This window comes from Oratosquilla oratoria, chromosome 18 (genome assembly GCF_046742065.1).
Source record: "Oratosquilla oratoria isolate Oo_2021 chromosome 18, ASM4674206v1, whole genome shotgun sequence".
NCBI classification, from domain to species: Eukaryota; Metazoa; Arthropoda; class Malacostraca; order Stomatopoda; family Squillidae; genus Oratosquilla; species Oratosquilla oratoria.
The window spans coordinates 22,207,749-22,223,171 of record NC_134794.1 but is presented as its reverse complement, the minus strand read 5'-3'; the positions used below and the strand labels follow the sequence as shown (position 1 = coordinate 22,223,171).

At 40.0% G+C, this 15,423-nt stretch overlaps 1 protein-coding gene across 4 annotated transcripts in view; it reads left to right on the top strand.

Moving 5' to 3' along the window:
• msps (msps cytoskeleton-associated protein 5) overlaps positions 1-15,423 on the top strand; it is a 142,530-nt gene that overhangs the window by 66,691 nt on the left and 60,416 nt on the right. For all 4 annotated transcript variants that reach the window (XM_076201692.1, XM_076201691.1, XM_076201689.1 and 1 more), the window contains exons 16-17: positions 13,832-14,015; positions 14,618-14,821. In XM_076201692.1, coding sequence (XP_076057807.1) covers positions 13,832-14,015; positions 14,618-14,821 — 388 coding nt within the window. The remainder of the gene's footprint in view (positions 1-13,831; positions 14,016-14,617; positions 14,822-15,423) is intronic.

Genomic DNA, 15,423 nt, shown 5'->3' with positions numbered 1-15,423 from the left:
CCATACAACACATAATGGAAGACTGCATTATACACAATCATGCACGCAAACAAAACAACATACGCTCTATAAAGGATTTGTGGGAAAACCCAGTTTCGGCTATGACTTTCCTTGAGGAGACGGGACTGCTCGGACAGACAGTCTAGGGAACGACAACAACAACAACAGGACGAAAAGATCCATCTTTCTTAGGCACCAGGAGAAGAGGCGAATTCCACTCAGAGTGGGACTCCTGTACAACACCTTCACTCAACAAATCGTCAACCAAGGACTGGGCTATAAGCCAACGAGAGTGAGGTAACCTGTAAGAGGGGACGTAAACAAGACGAGTGCCTGGCTGAAGATCAATTCTATGAACCACACGATCTGTAACCCCTAACGGATCACCTGGTAAAGCCAAAGCCTGACGGTGGGTAACTAGCAGGTCAAGGAGACGAGGTGTCTCTTCAGGAAAATCAGTCTCGCCTACAAATGAGGCAAGCTCAGAAGCTAAGTGAGCAGGGTCACGTGTTGGAGGAGACTGTAGAACAGAAGCTGCTATAATAGGCGAATCCTGGAAAGCAGCAATGTGTACCACCTCAAAGGAGCCTAAGTGACTGCCAGGAGAGAGAGGAATAGGAGCACCTGTGACATTGGTTACCATCGCTGTGGTAACATGATCCTCACAAATAGTGAAGAGAGTTCCTTCTACTTCTAAGGCAAGCCGACGAATACGAATAGTCAGGCAAAGAGAGAATGTCAGACCCAATCGGGGCACCTGAGACGCGCACTGGAACTAGAACAGAACTTGAAGATGCAATAAGATGCTCTCCTACAACAACAGCAGCACAATGAGCAACAGGGGTAGAGCGCTTATAAGTTGGGACAGGCACATGTGCAGACTGAGCAAGCACAGGAAAATCACAAACAGAAACTGGCCTATCCGAAGCAGAGATATCAAAATTGCAGAAAGTCACTACACGGCGACTAGGAGAAATATCTATGCTTTGAGCTGTAAAAGCATCAATACCCAAGAGACAATCACACTTAAGGGCAATGCCAGAGACAACAGCAAAAGTGACATTGAAGACTGTAGCATGCGAAGGAAACTGTAAGGGAAGACAAACAGATCCAAGAACAAGCAAGGGAGAACCTTGCACAGAATGCAAATTATTACAAAAGGGAGATAAAGGGAGAGTATACAATTCCCGTAGAGCAAGGTAAGCCTTTCTACTTAACAGACTACATTCTGCACCAGTATCTACAGTGACTGAAAGAGGTGTATCCCTAGTAAGAAATTGAAAGGTAAGTAATTGAGAAGACTCAACAGCCACAAAGGGAATTATTTGAGACCGAACATTGCTGGTCAACTCTTTGGGTTGGGAAACACGCGCTGGGGAAAATGGGATTGACAAGGCTGGTGAGAAGTCTCATCCCTAAGTTTCAAAACCTTGAAACATTGATCAGTTGAATGTTTACATTGACCATGGATATGGCAATAACTGAGTCTACCTGGAGGTTCTACTCTGGAAAGGTCATGCGACTGATTAGAAGAAACAGTAGATACACCTGCGAACAGGGGACAGTCTTGTCTTGTGTACCTGGCGCCTACGGCGGTAACAAAAGTCGCTCGAATGACCAGACCTGTTACAAAATGTACATAACAGGGGAGGGGGGGTAACTGTAGATTGAGGGGAACTATGAGTAGGAACTGTAGACTGAGAGAACTGAGGAGAACAAGGGACATGACCATGTTGATGAGCATTGCTAATACACAAGGAACTAGACGGCACTTCCCCCAGTTTACGAGAAAGTTGTGACGCAAAAGACAATAGTCTCATCAGGCTATATGAGAGAAGATGCTGCTCTTCTCTCAGAAGGCACCAAAAAAAGGATATACAAGAGAAATTCAATGATAAAATTAAATCTATCTACAGAAATGTTACCATTCTCTACCCAATCTGACTGTGAAAGTGACTCTAAAGCTTCAATAGCAAGGATACTGGCCTGAGCTTGCGCCCGTCTATAATCAAGAGTGCCCAGTCGGGATACGAGAGTATCAGCCAGTTTGAAGCACCAATGGAATGCACCACCACCAAGAGTATCTGAAAAAAGTTTAAGGAAGTTAGACCTAAAGGTGTCATAATTATAGTTCAGAAATTTAGGATCTAAACACAATGCCGAGAGTAACTCCGATGCTAGAGAATTTGGCACAATCTGGGACCTCACAAAGGAGATCTTTTCAGGCCCCGTCGAAACATTGGACTGGACAATGGCGTCCTCACATTGACAGATAAAATCAGCCACCCTATAATGAGATCTTTACCAGAAAATTGCACCACCGACGGATTTTGATGGAGCTACGTTAATTTGTGAGCCATTGTCTCAGATGAGCTTGGCGGACTGAGAAACGAAGGCCTCTTAGACTTAGACATGATAGGAGATGACAACCTTAACCCACTTCGTAAAAGCATATGAAAATACTGACACCAACCAAATACAACACACTAGCATAAGCATGAAATAATGAAAAAAAAAAATAATAATAATATAGAGAAATCACATGGACATGGGACACGAATGTAAGAAAATATAATTCACACAAACAAAGCATTGAACACAAACAATGCAATACACACACACACGCTCATCGAAGCAACACCGCTCATCGTCGCGCGACCAAGAAGAAGAGGATTTACGACGAAAAAGGAAAACCTGGTTTGTACTGTAGGGGTGGGGAGTGAACGTGAGTGCCCGAAATGGTATCTATGCAGTGCTAGTTAATTGTGTTAACTCGAAATTAGCAAAAATGAATGAAAACGACTCGAAAGCCAGTTGCGAATCAGAGCCATCTGGAGGCAATCCACTGAACCGCGATGTAAACAATAAACAAAGCACCACGTGTTATGACAATGATTTCTTAGGGTTTGGTAAGTACGAAAGAAAGAACTTAAGTAGATTATTAGAGATAGAGAGAGAGATGAGCAAAAATAGGACTCGGTGGGAAAATGAAATCATGGACTTAAGAAAAGAGGTCATTGGTTTAATTGATTGTTTATCTAAGACTAACCATGAAATTTCTGACCTGAAAAAAGCTAACTTGGATCTTACAAACGAAATTAAAGAAATGAAAAGAGACATAAATGAACTGAAGAATGATAATGAAAAGAAGAAAACTAATGATAATAATAGCGAAAATCTAAAGCAGGAAGTGAACAACAAATTCCAAGAATTGACACAAAAGATCGAAGAAAACTTAGGTGGGGACAGTATCCAGGAAATTAAGAAGTGGAAAGAAAATATTGAAAATAAAGAAATTGCTTTCAAAGAAATAGTCAAGCAGCAAATGCAAGATAATGCAAAAGACACAATCATTCAAGTGATTAACGAAAAAGACACAATCATTCAAGTGATTAACGAAAAAGCAAATTGGGTCAGGGACACAGTAGATAGGAAGAAATGTATTGTGGTTTATGGGCTTAAAGAAAAACAAGGATTGGCGAGGTACATGAGAGAAAAAGAAGAAAAAGAGACAGCAGTAGAAATCCTTAATGAAATTCAGGGGGGAGATAGTGATTCAGGCACAGACTTAGAAGAGACTTACAGAATTGGTCGCTATACTAAGGATAGGAATCGACCTCTAAAGATAAAACTAAGGTCACAAGTGGTAGTAGAAGACATATTTGAAAAAGTAGGTAACTTGGCAAAGAGTGAAAAATACAATAAGATATGGATAAAAAGAGAAATGAGTACTGAGGAATTAGAAAAAGAAAGGGCGCTAAGAGAAGAAGCAAAGGAAAAAAAACTTGAAAAGATCGGAGACAGAATGCAAAGAATTCCAGTGGAGAGTAATAGACTTGAGATTAAGACAATGGCGCTTCAAAACGAACAAAACAAGGGAAGAAGAAACCAGGGAGAAGGAAGAAAATTAAAAGTGGCCTATACCAACATTGACGGACTAATTTCGGGACTGAACGAACTCAATGATTATCTGTTAGAAGCAAAACCAGACATAATGGGAATTGTAGAGACTAAACTAAGAGGTGAAATACCATCCACTGTTATCGGACAAGGTTTATACAACTACTGGATAAAAAACAGGGACAAGAAACAGGGAGGGGGAATCATGTTCTTGGCCAAGAAAGACCTTAAGGTGACAAAAATTGCAGAGGGCAAAGGTAATGCTGAATTGATCATGATAAAAGTCGAAGGCAAGAATATGAAAAGTAGAAAGTTTGTGGTGACTTATGTGCCTCCAAAAACAAGCGCTTGGAAAGAAATTGAACATAAAAAAATGCTAGATGACACAAGAAAATCACTCAATGAGATACTAATGGGTAAGGGTAATCTGGTAGTTATGGGGGACTTCAATTGCAAAGAAATTTGTTGGGACAGCATGACAGTGCAAGGAGGAGATGACTCGTGGGGCAATGTACTGCTAGATATGACCATGGAGTACACAATGACCCAATGGGTCCATGAAAACACAAGGTACAGAAATAATGAAGAGCCATCGAAACTAGATCTAATATTTACAACAGAGCCTGAAATAGTGCATAAAGTCCAGTATGAGACACCAATTGGAAAGAGTGACCATGTACTCATCGAAACTATACTAAAGGAAGAAATAGACATAGAGAGGAACGAAAAGCATAGGAAAGGAAGACTGAGGTACAACAAAACAGACTTTACAAAACTAAAGACATTCTTCCGGAATGCAAACTGGGAAATATTTTACAGGGAAGAAACAGCAGTGGAAGAGAAATGGAATATATTGATGGAAAACTACAATGAAGGGGTAAACAGGCATGTACCAAGACAAAAGCGAGAGAGAGAGTACATTAAATGTTGGTTCAACAAAAGATGCAGTGAGGCAAAAGACAGAAGGGACAAAGCTTGGAAAAAGTGGAGAAAAGACAAAAAACAAAGCAAATGGCAAATTTATGTTAACTATAGAAATGAGTATGTTAATGTGAGAAGAGAGGAGAAAAGGAACCATGAGAAGGATATTATAGACAAATGCAAAGAGCAACCCAAACTATTCTATCGGTATGTGAATGGTAAACTTAAAAACAAACAGGAATTGGTGAAACTATGCCAAGGAAACATAGAATACACAGAAGATTTAGAGATGGCCGAAGTCATGAACAATCACTTTAAATCTGTTTTCACCAGAGAGAAAATACCAAATTGTGACATAGACAAAAACAAGAAATCTCCCCTCATGAATGAGTTTACAGCATCACTAAAGGAAATATCAGAACATTTATCAAGGCTGGATGTCAGAAAATCACATGGCCCGGACGGTATTGCAAATTGGATTCTAAAGGAGTGCAAAGAAGAACTAACAGACAAAATACACATCTTAATAAACAGCTCACTCAAAGAAGGAAAGATACCCGAGGACTGGAAAAACGCTAACATTGTACCAATACACAAAGGAGGAAACAAAGAAGAACCCACCAACTATAGGCCAGTAGCACTAACAAGCACCATTGCCAAAATTTGTGAGAAAATAATCAAGAATAGATGGGTAAAACATCTGGAAGACAATGACATATTAAACCCAAGACAATTCGGATTCAGACAAGGAAGATCATGCTCCACAAACTTAATATGCTTTTACTCAAGACTAATAGACATAGTGCAAGAAAGAAATGGATGGGCTGATTGTGCATTCCTAGACTTGCAAAAAGCCTTTGACAAAGTACCACACAGAAAACTACTAAAAAAACTGGAACACATAGGAGGAATACAGGGAAACCTACTAAAATGGATAGAGGACTTTCTGACTGGTAGAAAGATGAGAGTAGTGCTCAGAGAAAAATATTCAGACTGGAAAGAGGTGATCAGTGGAGTACCGCAAGGATCTGTGCTGGCACCAATAATGTTTGCTATCTATATGAATGACATGGATGAGGACGTGAACTGCTACATGAGCTTCTTTGCCGATGACGCCAAACTGCTAAGGAAAATAGAAACTGATGAGGACTGTGAAGCACTGCAAGAAGACCTAAATAGGGTATGGAACTGGAGTCAGAAATGGGAAGTGGACTTTAATACTAAGAAGTGTAGCATAATGGAGTTTGGAAAAAGCAAAAACAGAATATCAGGAAAATATACAATTGGAACCAAAGAAGTAAAGAAAGTAGGATCCGAAAAAGATTTGGGAGTAATTATCACGAACGACTTGTCCTATGATATACAGATTAACAAAATTGTCGGGGAGACTTACAACTTGCTAAGATCAATAAAAGTGGCGTTTACATACTTGGACGAAGACATGATGAAAAAAATATTGGTTACATTGATAAGGCCTAGATTAGAGTATGCAGCGACATTGTGGTCCCCCAGTACCAAAAAGAATATAAAGAAAATAGAAAGAATCCAAAGAGCAGCTACAAAAATGGCACCTGCACTTGCAAACCTATCATACGAAGAGAGATTGGCTAAACTGGAGTTACCGACACTGGAGCAAAGAAGAGAGAGAGGTGACCTATTGACCATCTACAGAATCATGAAAGGCACAGAGGTACTCGATAGTGAGAACTTACTTAACTGGGACAAAAGAAACACAAGAGGACATGGAAAGAAAATAAAAAAACATAGCTATAGAAGAGAACTGAAGAAAAACAGTTTTCCTCATAGAGTTTTGGACACTTGGAACAAACTGGACAATGAAATAGTATGCGCAAAAACCATTCATGAGTTTAAAAACAAACTAGACACTGCAAGATACAAAGGCGGGACAACACGAGCATAGCTCCCCTTCCCGCAAAATACAACTAGGTAAATACAACTAGGTAAAATACATAAACCACAATGAAGAAAAAAATTATATTAAGACCGTAATTAGAAAAAAAATTACGTAATAATATAACACTAATACGTAAGTATACAACATACGTCACAGGCGAAGGGAATCTAAACATTCCGGGGTAACATTTCAGAATGTAAACAAAATGGCCACTTCAAGCACGACTGGATAGTTGAATTTATTTTATGTTATTTAATTTTATCTTATTTGTGTAATGTATTTTTTTCACTATATATTCACACAACTAATGAAAAGACAACTGGTAACAAGGTCCAAGGTAGCCAAAATATATGGCGCAAAGCGATCTCAAGGCTGTCCGGGAATGCCACCACTGGAATTTCAGCAGACGACGGCGACTTGTTGCCTCTGATGAATCCACGGCACAATTTTGACTGTCCAAAATCCTCCACCATCCATGCCCAAATTAGCGCTGAGAACACACACAGGAACACAAGGCGATCCAATGACAGGGCAGACGATGATGATGCCCGAGAAGAGTGGGGGGGGGAAAAACACCTGGCGCAAACCTGAGATAAATGTCCCTGCGCCGAAATACTAGCTTAAGTCAATGTGTCTGGAGCACTATCACGTCTAATATATCAATTAATTTCACTGAAAAACACCTGGGCTGGAAAGGAAAAATGGGGAGAAAAAAAAACCATCGCCACAACGCATCACCGGCCAGCAATTTTTAAATGTCACACAAATCGAGTTCTGTATATATATGCACAATGAATGTTTACTCGCTGCCACCATTTAATGTTCTGGGTGGCAAATGAATACACAAAGAAAAGTCTATATCACAAGTATATTTAGATTCACAAAAATTTGGCACAACAGAAAATACGTGCAACCGTAGTCAAGGCTGCTAGAATACTGAACCTATGCCCAAACAACAGCGCGCACCGCATCTACCAAATCCCACAATACATTGCACTATATATGATAAACATACAACATCATGTACACAACAAATATATTCATACACACTGTGCCAACACAAGGAGTGATTGTGCCAATAGCACTGTATGGGGCAGAAACATGGAACATTAGAGAGGAAGAGAGAAGGAGTTTGAATGTGTTTGAGATGAGGTGTCCGAGAAGTATGATGGGGGTTACTAGGCTGGATAGAGTGAGAAATGAGGAGGAGAACGGGGATGGAAAGGGAGGTGGGAGATAGGGTTGATGAAAGAGTATTAGGATGGTTTGGACACATGGAAAGAATGAGTGAAGAAAGACTAGTAAAAGAGGTATGGAAGGCAGATGTGGAGGAAGTGAACATGAGGGAACGTCCTAGGATGAGATGGATGGATGGGGTGAAGGGGGCTTTGGGGAAGAGGGGAATGTCTGTTGAGGAAGGATGGGAGAGGATAGAAGACAGGGGTGAATGGAGAATGGTTGTATATGGATGATGTTGTGATGCATGAGGTGGAATGGGCGGGGGGGGTGGGGGGTGAGGTAGTATGTGTGAGCAAAATTTGCCGCTGCCTGAAGGGATTTCTCCCCGTCTTCTCCTTTTATGCATGGGGGGATGGAGAGGGGGGGTCGCCGATTTAATGAAGCGGCCTTGCTGTGTATGTGCTGTGTCTTGCGACACTGCTTTTGACCCAGGGCAGTGGACAAGATGCAGGGATGACCTGTCATCCAGGAGGTGCTAAGATAAGAGGGAGGGTGGAGGGGTGTGGAGTGTATTCAGGGATGGAATGGGTGGAAATGATTTTATGGCTTTTCCTTTTTGAAGGAAAAGTACCACAAGACTGGAAAAATGCAAACATTGTACCAATATATAAAAGAGGAAGTAAGGAAGATCCAACTAACTACAGACCAGTCTCCCTAACAAGCACAGTAGCTAAAATATGTGAAAAAGTGATTAAAAGTAGATGGGTTAAACATTTGGAAGAAATATCTATACTAAACCCAAGCCAATTTGGATTTAGACAAGGAAGATCATGTGCAACAAATCTAATTGCTTCTATTTGAGAATAATAGATATAATAGATGGATGGGCAGACTGTGCCTATCTAGATCTAAAAAAGGCATTTGACAAAGTACCACACAAAAAGTTAATAGGAAAATTAGAATCAATAGGTGGCATTGCAGGTAATTTATTAAAATGGATGGAAGTCTTCCTGACTGGGAGAAAAATGAGGGTAGTAATTAGAGACAAATATTTGAAATGGGAAGATAATGATAAGTGGTGTTCCACAAGGGTCAGTACTGGCTCCAATAATGTTTGCCATATACGTAAACGACATGGACGAAGGAGTTGAATGTTATGTGAATTTCTTCGCTGATGATGCAAAACTATTAATATCGACAAATGAGGACTGTGACTCATTACAATCGGACCTGTACACAATCTGGAAATGGACTCAAAAGTGGGAGGTAAACTTTAATATCAAGACGTGTAGCATAATAGAGTTTGGTAAAAGCAAAAACAATTTCAAATAATTACAAAATTGGTGAAAATTAAATAAAAAAGAAAAATTCACTCAGAAAGGGACCTTGGAGTAATAATCAGCAATGACATGACACCGGACAGACATATAAACAAAATAGTAGGTGAAACATACAACCTACTAAGGTAATTGAAAGTGGCATTTGGATACTTGGATGAAGAAATGATAAAAAAAATATTTGTCACATTGATTAGACCAAAACTGGAATATGCAGCGACACAATGGGCACCCAGTACTTAAAAGAATATAAGGAAACTAGAAAGAATACAGAGAGCAACAACAAAGTTGGCACCAGCTCTTTCCAAATTAACATATGAACAAAGATTATTGAAGCTAGAACTACCAACACTAGAGCCAAGAAGAGAAAGAGGTGATCTACTGACTATATATACAGTGCTCGACAAGGATGTACGAACAGTTAGCAAGAATGAGTGTTGAGGACTGTTTTTGCTGAAGTGCACAATTTTATATAAAAAATTAGCATATGGTTGCATTATTTGACATATTTTCATTAAAATGTGTGATTTCCATGTAATTTGATAAAAGAGAAATTACGTTTTTATCTTCTACAAAATTACCAACCACATACCGTCCAACTCACTAATTGCCGACCTTAACCAATGACGGTTTTTGCTCAAATGCACAATTTTATATGAAAAATTAGCATATAGTTGCATTATTTGACCTATTTTCTTTAAAATGTGTGATTTCCATGTAATTTGATAGAGAAATTACATTTTTATCCTCTGCAAAATTACTGACAACAGCCATGAATACCATTCGGTTTTTGCTGAAATGCACGATTTTATATAAAAAATTAGCATATGGTTGCATTATTTAACCTATTTTCTTTAAAATGTGTGATTTTCATGCAATTTGATCAAAGAGAAGTTACATTTTTATCGTCTGCAAAATTGCCAACCGACTTGCTCATAGTTGACCAGACTCGAACAAGAACGGTTTTTGCTGAAATGCATGATTTTAGCTCATAGTTGACCAGACTCGAACAAGAACGGTTTTTGCTGAAATGCATGATTTTATATAAAATATTAGCATATGGTTGCATTATTTGACCTATTTTCTTTAAAATGTGTGATTTCCATGCAATTTGAAGTATATATTGATGGACGGAGCCTTTATTTGTACGACGTTTCGCTTATTACAGCTTTTTCAAGTACTTGAAAAAGCTGTAATAAGCAGAACGTCGTACAAATAAAGGCTCCGTCCTCATATGGTGTTTAACTCGTCAGTCTTGTCGGCAACTGCTACTCTCATGAAAAGTATGTATGTATATATATATATATATATATATATATATATATATATATATATATATATAGACATACATACAAACATATATAATTATATACATACATACATACATACATATATAATTATATACATACATACATACATACATACATACATACATATATAATTATATACATACATACATATATATATACATACATATATATATACATACATATATATATATATACATACATATATATATATATATACATACATACATACATACATATATATATACATATACATACATACATATACCAAGGCTTTTTACCCCTTACAAGGGAGGTAGCCAAAAAGGAAAGGCATAAAATCATTTCCACCCATTCCATCCCTGAATACTCTCCACACCCCTCCACCCTCCCTCTTATCTTAGCACCTCCTGGATGACAGGTCATCCCTGCACCATGTCCACTGCCCTGGGTCAGAAGCAGTGTCGCAAGACACAGCACATACACAGCAAGGCCGCTTCATTAAATCGGCGACCCCCCTCTCCTTCCCCTCATTGCATGAAAGGAGAAGACGGGGAGAAATCCCTTCGGGCTGTGTCAAATTTTGCTCATACATACTACCTCACCCCCCATCCCCCTGCCCATTCCACCTCATGCAATCACATCATCATCCATATACAACCATTCTCCATTCGCCCCTGTCTTCTGTCCTCTCCCGTCCTTCCTCAATAGACATAATAGAAATAATAGACATAATAGAAAAAAAAAAAGTAAATATATATATATATATATATATATATATATATATATATATGCACATACCAAGGGCTTCTTTGCACTTATACGAGACAGAACAACACTTCATGACACTGAACAGTACACCAGTCACAGATATAGACACTGATGTTCAAACATACAATACAACTATACAAAATGCAGACAAGACATACATCCCCAGAGGCAACATAATATCACACATAATCACTCCCTAACACCTCCCTGTATCCCCCATCCACTCTCTTCCATGCATCACAGTATCATCTATGCACAGCCATTCTCAGCTCACCCCTATCTTCTGCCTTCTCCCTTCCTTTCTCAGCAGACATCATTCCCTCCCCCATCTTGCTCAGTGCTCCTTTTACCCCACCCATTCATCTCGTCCTCGGTTGTCCCCTCATGTTCATCCACCTCTGCCTTCCATACTTCTGTAACTAATCTTTCTTCACTTGTTCTCTCCATACGTCCAAACCATCCTATTACTCTTTCATCAGCCCAGCCTTGCATCTCCTTTTCCACCCCCCACTCTCCTCCTCACCTATGTTTCTCACTCAATCCAGCCTTGTAACCCCTACTATACTTCTCATATATTTCATCTCAAACACATTAAAACTCCTCTCTTAGGTTCCATGTTTCTGCTCCATACAGTGCTGTCGGCACAATCACGCCTTCATACAATCTCCTCCAAATTTCTTTTTGTCATTACACATTTTAATTGCCCAGGCACTTACTTGCTTCTTTCAATTTACAATCTACCTCTACCTCCACTCCTCCCTTTCCCTCCACGTGTGACCCCAAGTATCTAAAGCTATGCACTTCCTCCAGCCTCTCCTTTAATACTCACTTCCAGTCTGCTGCCACTTTCTCTTCTTGTACATCTCATCACTTTACTTTCACCCACATTTACATTCAACTTTCTCCTTTCGCACACCTTCCCAAACTCCGTCACTAACTTAATCCCACCTCTGATCCTGCCACTAGTGCAGTGTCGTCAGCAAACAACTGGCTTACCTCCCATTTTGCTCCATTTTTTTTAACCATCTCCAATCCCTGCCCCACTACCCTTGCATGTAATTCCTGCACCACCCCATCCATGTATATATTGAGTAGCCACAATGACATGACATTCCTGTCAAAGTCCTACCTTTATCTGAAACCATGCACTGTCTTCATTTTATTTCTAACACAGGCTCTACTACTCTCATAAACTCTTGAGTCCCCTCCAGTTCTGTATATCTGCAAAACCTCCCACAGTACCTTCTTGTCTACCCTGCCTTTTCCAAATCAATAAAGGCCCAAAAAACATCAGTACCCTTTGCTAAAGCTTTCTTACATATCTGCCTTACCACAAAGATCTTATCCACACAACCTCTACCTTTTCTAAACCTACTGTTCCTCACCAATTACTCCCTTTTTGTTCCTCTCCTAATCCTCTCAATCAAAACCCTCTCATAAGCCTTCCCAACTCCACTTGACAAACTTATCCCTCTGAAACTACTACACTCGTATTTGTCCCCTTTTCCCTTGTAAAGTGGAACTATACATGCACTCCTCTCATCTTCCAGCACTCTACCCACCTTTAGACAAACTTTATCAGCCTGTCCACCATTAAAATCTCCTTTTTTCAGACACTCCTCATGACACTCGTCTAACCCAGGTACCTTACCTGCTCTCGTCATTTTAGTAACTGCTTTCACCTCATCTTTACCTATTTCTCTCCCATTTTCCTTGTCCATCTCTCATTTTCTTAGCACCTACTCCAACCACCATTCCCTCCCTATCCTCCTCCACATTTAGCAGTTTCTTAAAATATTCTGCCTATCTTCCTTTTACCATTACCTCTTCTGTTATCTCTCTATCTGCACCTTTTACCTTTTCTTCTCAACTTGATTTGCCTACCTTTCCTTGCTTAGTTTCCTTCCAAAACCTCTTTTTATTACTTTAAAAATTTAGGGGAAGAGGAGAATGTCTGTCGAGGAAAGACGGGAGAGGACAGAAGACAGGGGTGAATGGAGAATGGTTGTATATAGATGATGTTGTGATGCATGAGGTGGAATGGGTGTGGGGATGGGGTGAGGTAGTATGTGTAAGCAAAATCTGACACAGCCCGAAGGGATTTCTCCCCGTCTTCTCCTTTTATGCATGGGGGGACGGAGAGAGGGGGTCGCCGATTTAATGAAGCGGCCTTGCTGTGGATGTGCTGTGTCTTGTGACTGCTTCTGACCCAGGGCAGTGGACAAGGTGCAGGGATGACCCGTCATCTGGGAGGTGCTAAGATGGGAGGGAGGGTGGAGGGGAGTGGAGTGTATATCAGGGATGGAATGGGTGGGAATGATTTTATGCCTTTTTCTTTTTGGCTACCTCCCTTGTAAGGGGGAAAAAGCCTTGGTATATGTATGTATGTAAAAATTTTGTCATACTCTTCTTCTATTTTACATCTGCACTCCATTTTGCCTCCTTTATCTTGTGTAAAATTATCCAATGAGAAGTCAAAAAGTTTGTGCAACAAGTTGAGTTTTATTTTCTCGTAATTTCAGCCTCCAGCCCAAAGCCCTCATAGGAGACATTAAGAAAGGTCTCAGTCATACTAGTCCTGCTGTGCGCACAGCTGCTATCACCTTGTGTGGAACCATCTACATGTACATGGGTGCCACATTGCGGGTCTTCTTCGAGGACGAAAAAGCTGCTTTGCTTCAGCAAATTGATACAGAGTTTGAAAAGGTTTGTAATTTTGAACATTTTGGTGTGCTATTTACGTTTTCCCATACTTGAATATCCTAGTCCAGAGGAGCTTTCACCTTTCCAAAGTAATACTGAACCAACAGCTGGAAGATGGTCCAAAATAAAAGCAATCTGCCAACCTGTTGATCATAAAAGTACACACATACATAAACAAACAAACACAAACAAAAAGGTGGGTCACTGCAAGCATAGCTCCCCTTCCCATATAATACAACTAAGTAAATACACACTTGCATACTTGCACATTCACACATGTGTAGAGTACCTCCATACTTAGCAATAGCTAGGAGTCCCTAAATTAAACAGGCTTAGATGGATAACTGACACAGCCTTGCCCCATTTGCTCAGATGGTATCCCAGAAATGCAACACAGGGACAAATGTCAATGCATGCTTCAGAAGTAAAAATTGGTAATGGTTTAAATGTCATTACCTAAATGGGAGGGGTATTAAGTGGGCTTTAATATATTTGAAATGGGTGTGTGCTTGCACTCGAACACACCCTTATAAGGGGAAAAGGACTTGATATGATGTATTTACTAATATGGTAATGTAATCCTTTGTATTTTTTGTTTTCCCCAGGTGGCTGGAAAGAGTCCACCAGCACCATGCCGAGGAGGGTCAAAGGGTGGTGGTGATGAGTATGGTGATGATGATGAAGGGGGTGGAGGTGGAGGAGGAGGGGGAGGGGGAGGACATAGTGCTCAGGATCTCATACCTAGAAGTAACATCAGTGGGCAGATTACATCCTCACTGGTTTCAGAACTTTCTGATAAAAACTGGAAGGTTAGTATTTGTGATGAGAATTTTTATGTTGTGATGTTTTGTTGAGAATTGTCTGGTTTTTGTATAACGTGTGTACATACAAGTGGTAGTGAGAAGAGTGTAAGGGAAAGGGATGCTTTTTGGATAGATTTAAATCTGCATAGAGGATTTAGTGAGAAATGTCAATGTAATGATATTGAGAGATCTCAATGCTAGGGTAGAAGATGAACCAATAGACTGAATGGTTGGGAAATATGGAGTGCCAGGAAAAATCGTAGTGGAGAGTGGATGGTGGAGATTGGTCTATAAAGAGTTAGTGAAAGCTAACACACTATTCAGGGATAAAGTCATGTATACACATGGGAGAGGGTGGTGGATAGAAGGGTGATATGTAGGGCTTTAACGGACTAAATAGTGGTAACCAGGAGAAGAGTAGGAAGAGTTTTGGATGTACAGGTTCTTAGGGGAGAGAGTGGGGGAATATCATCATTTTTTGGTAGAAGGTAAGTCGATAGTGGAGAAAGGAAAAGGACAGAAGGTAGGGTGGTGCTTAGAGTAAACTGCTTAATGAGAAAGGAAAAAGAGGAGTACAAGAAGAAACTGAGAGAAGAGTGGGAGGGAGT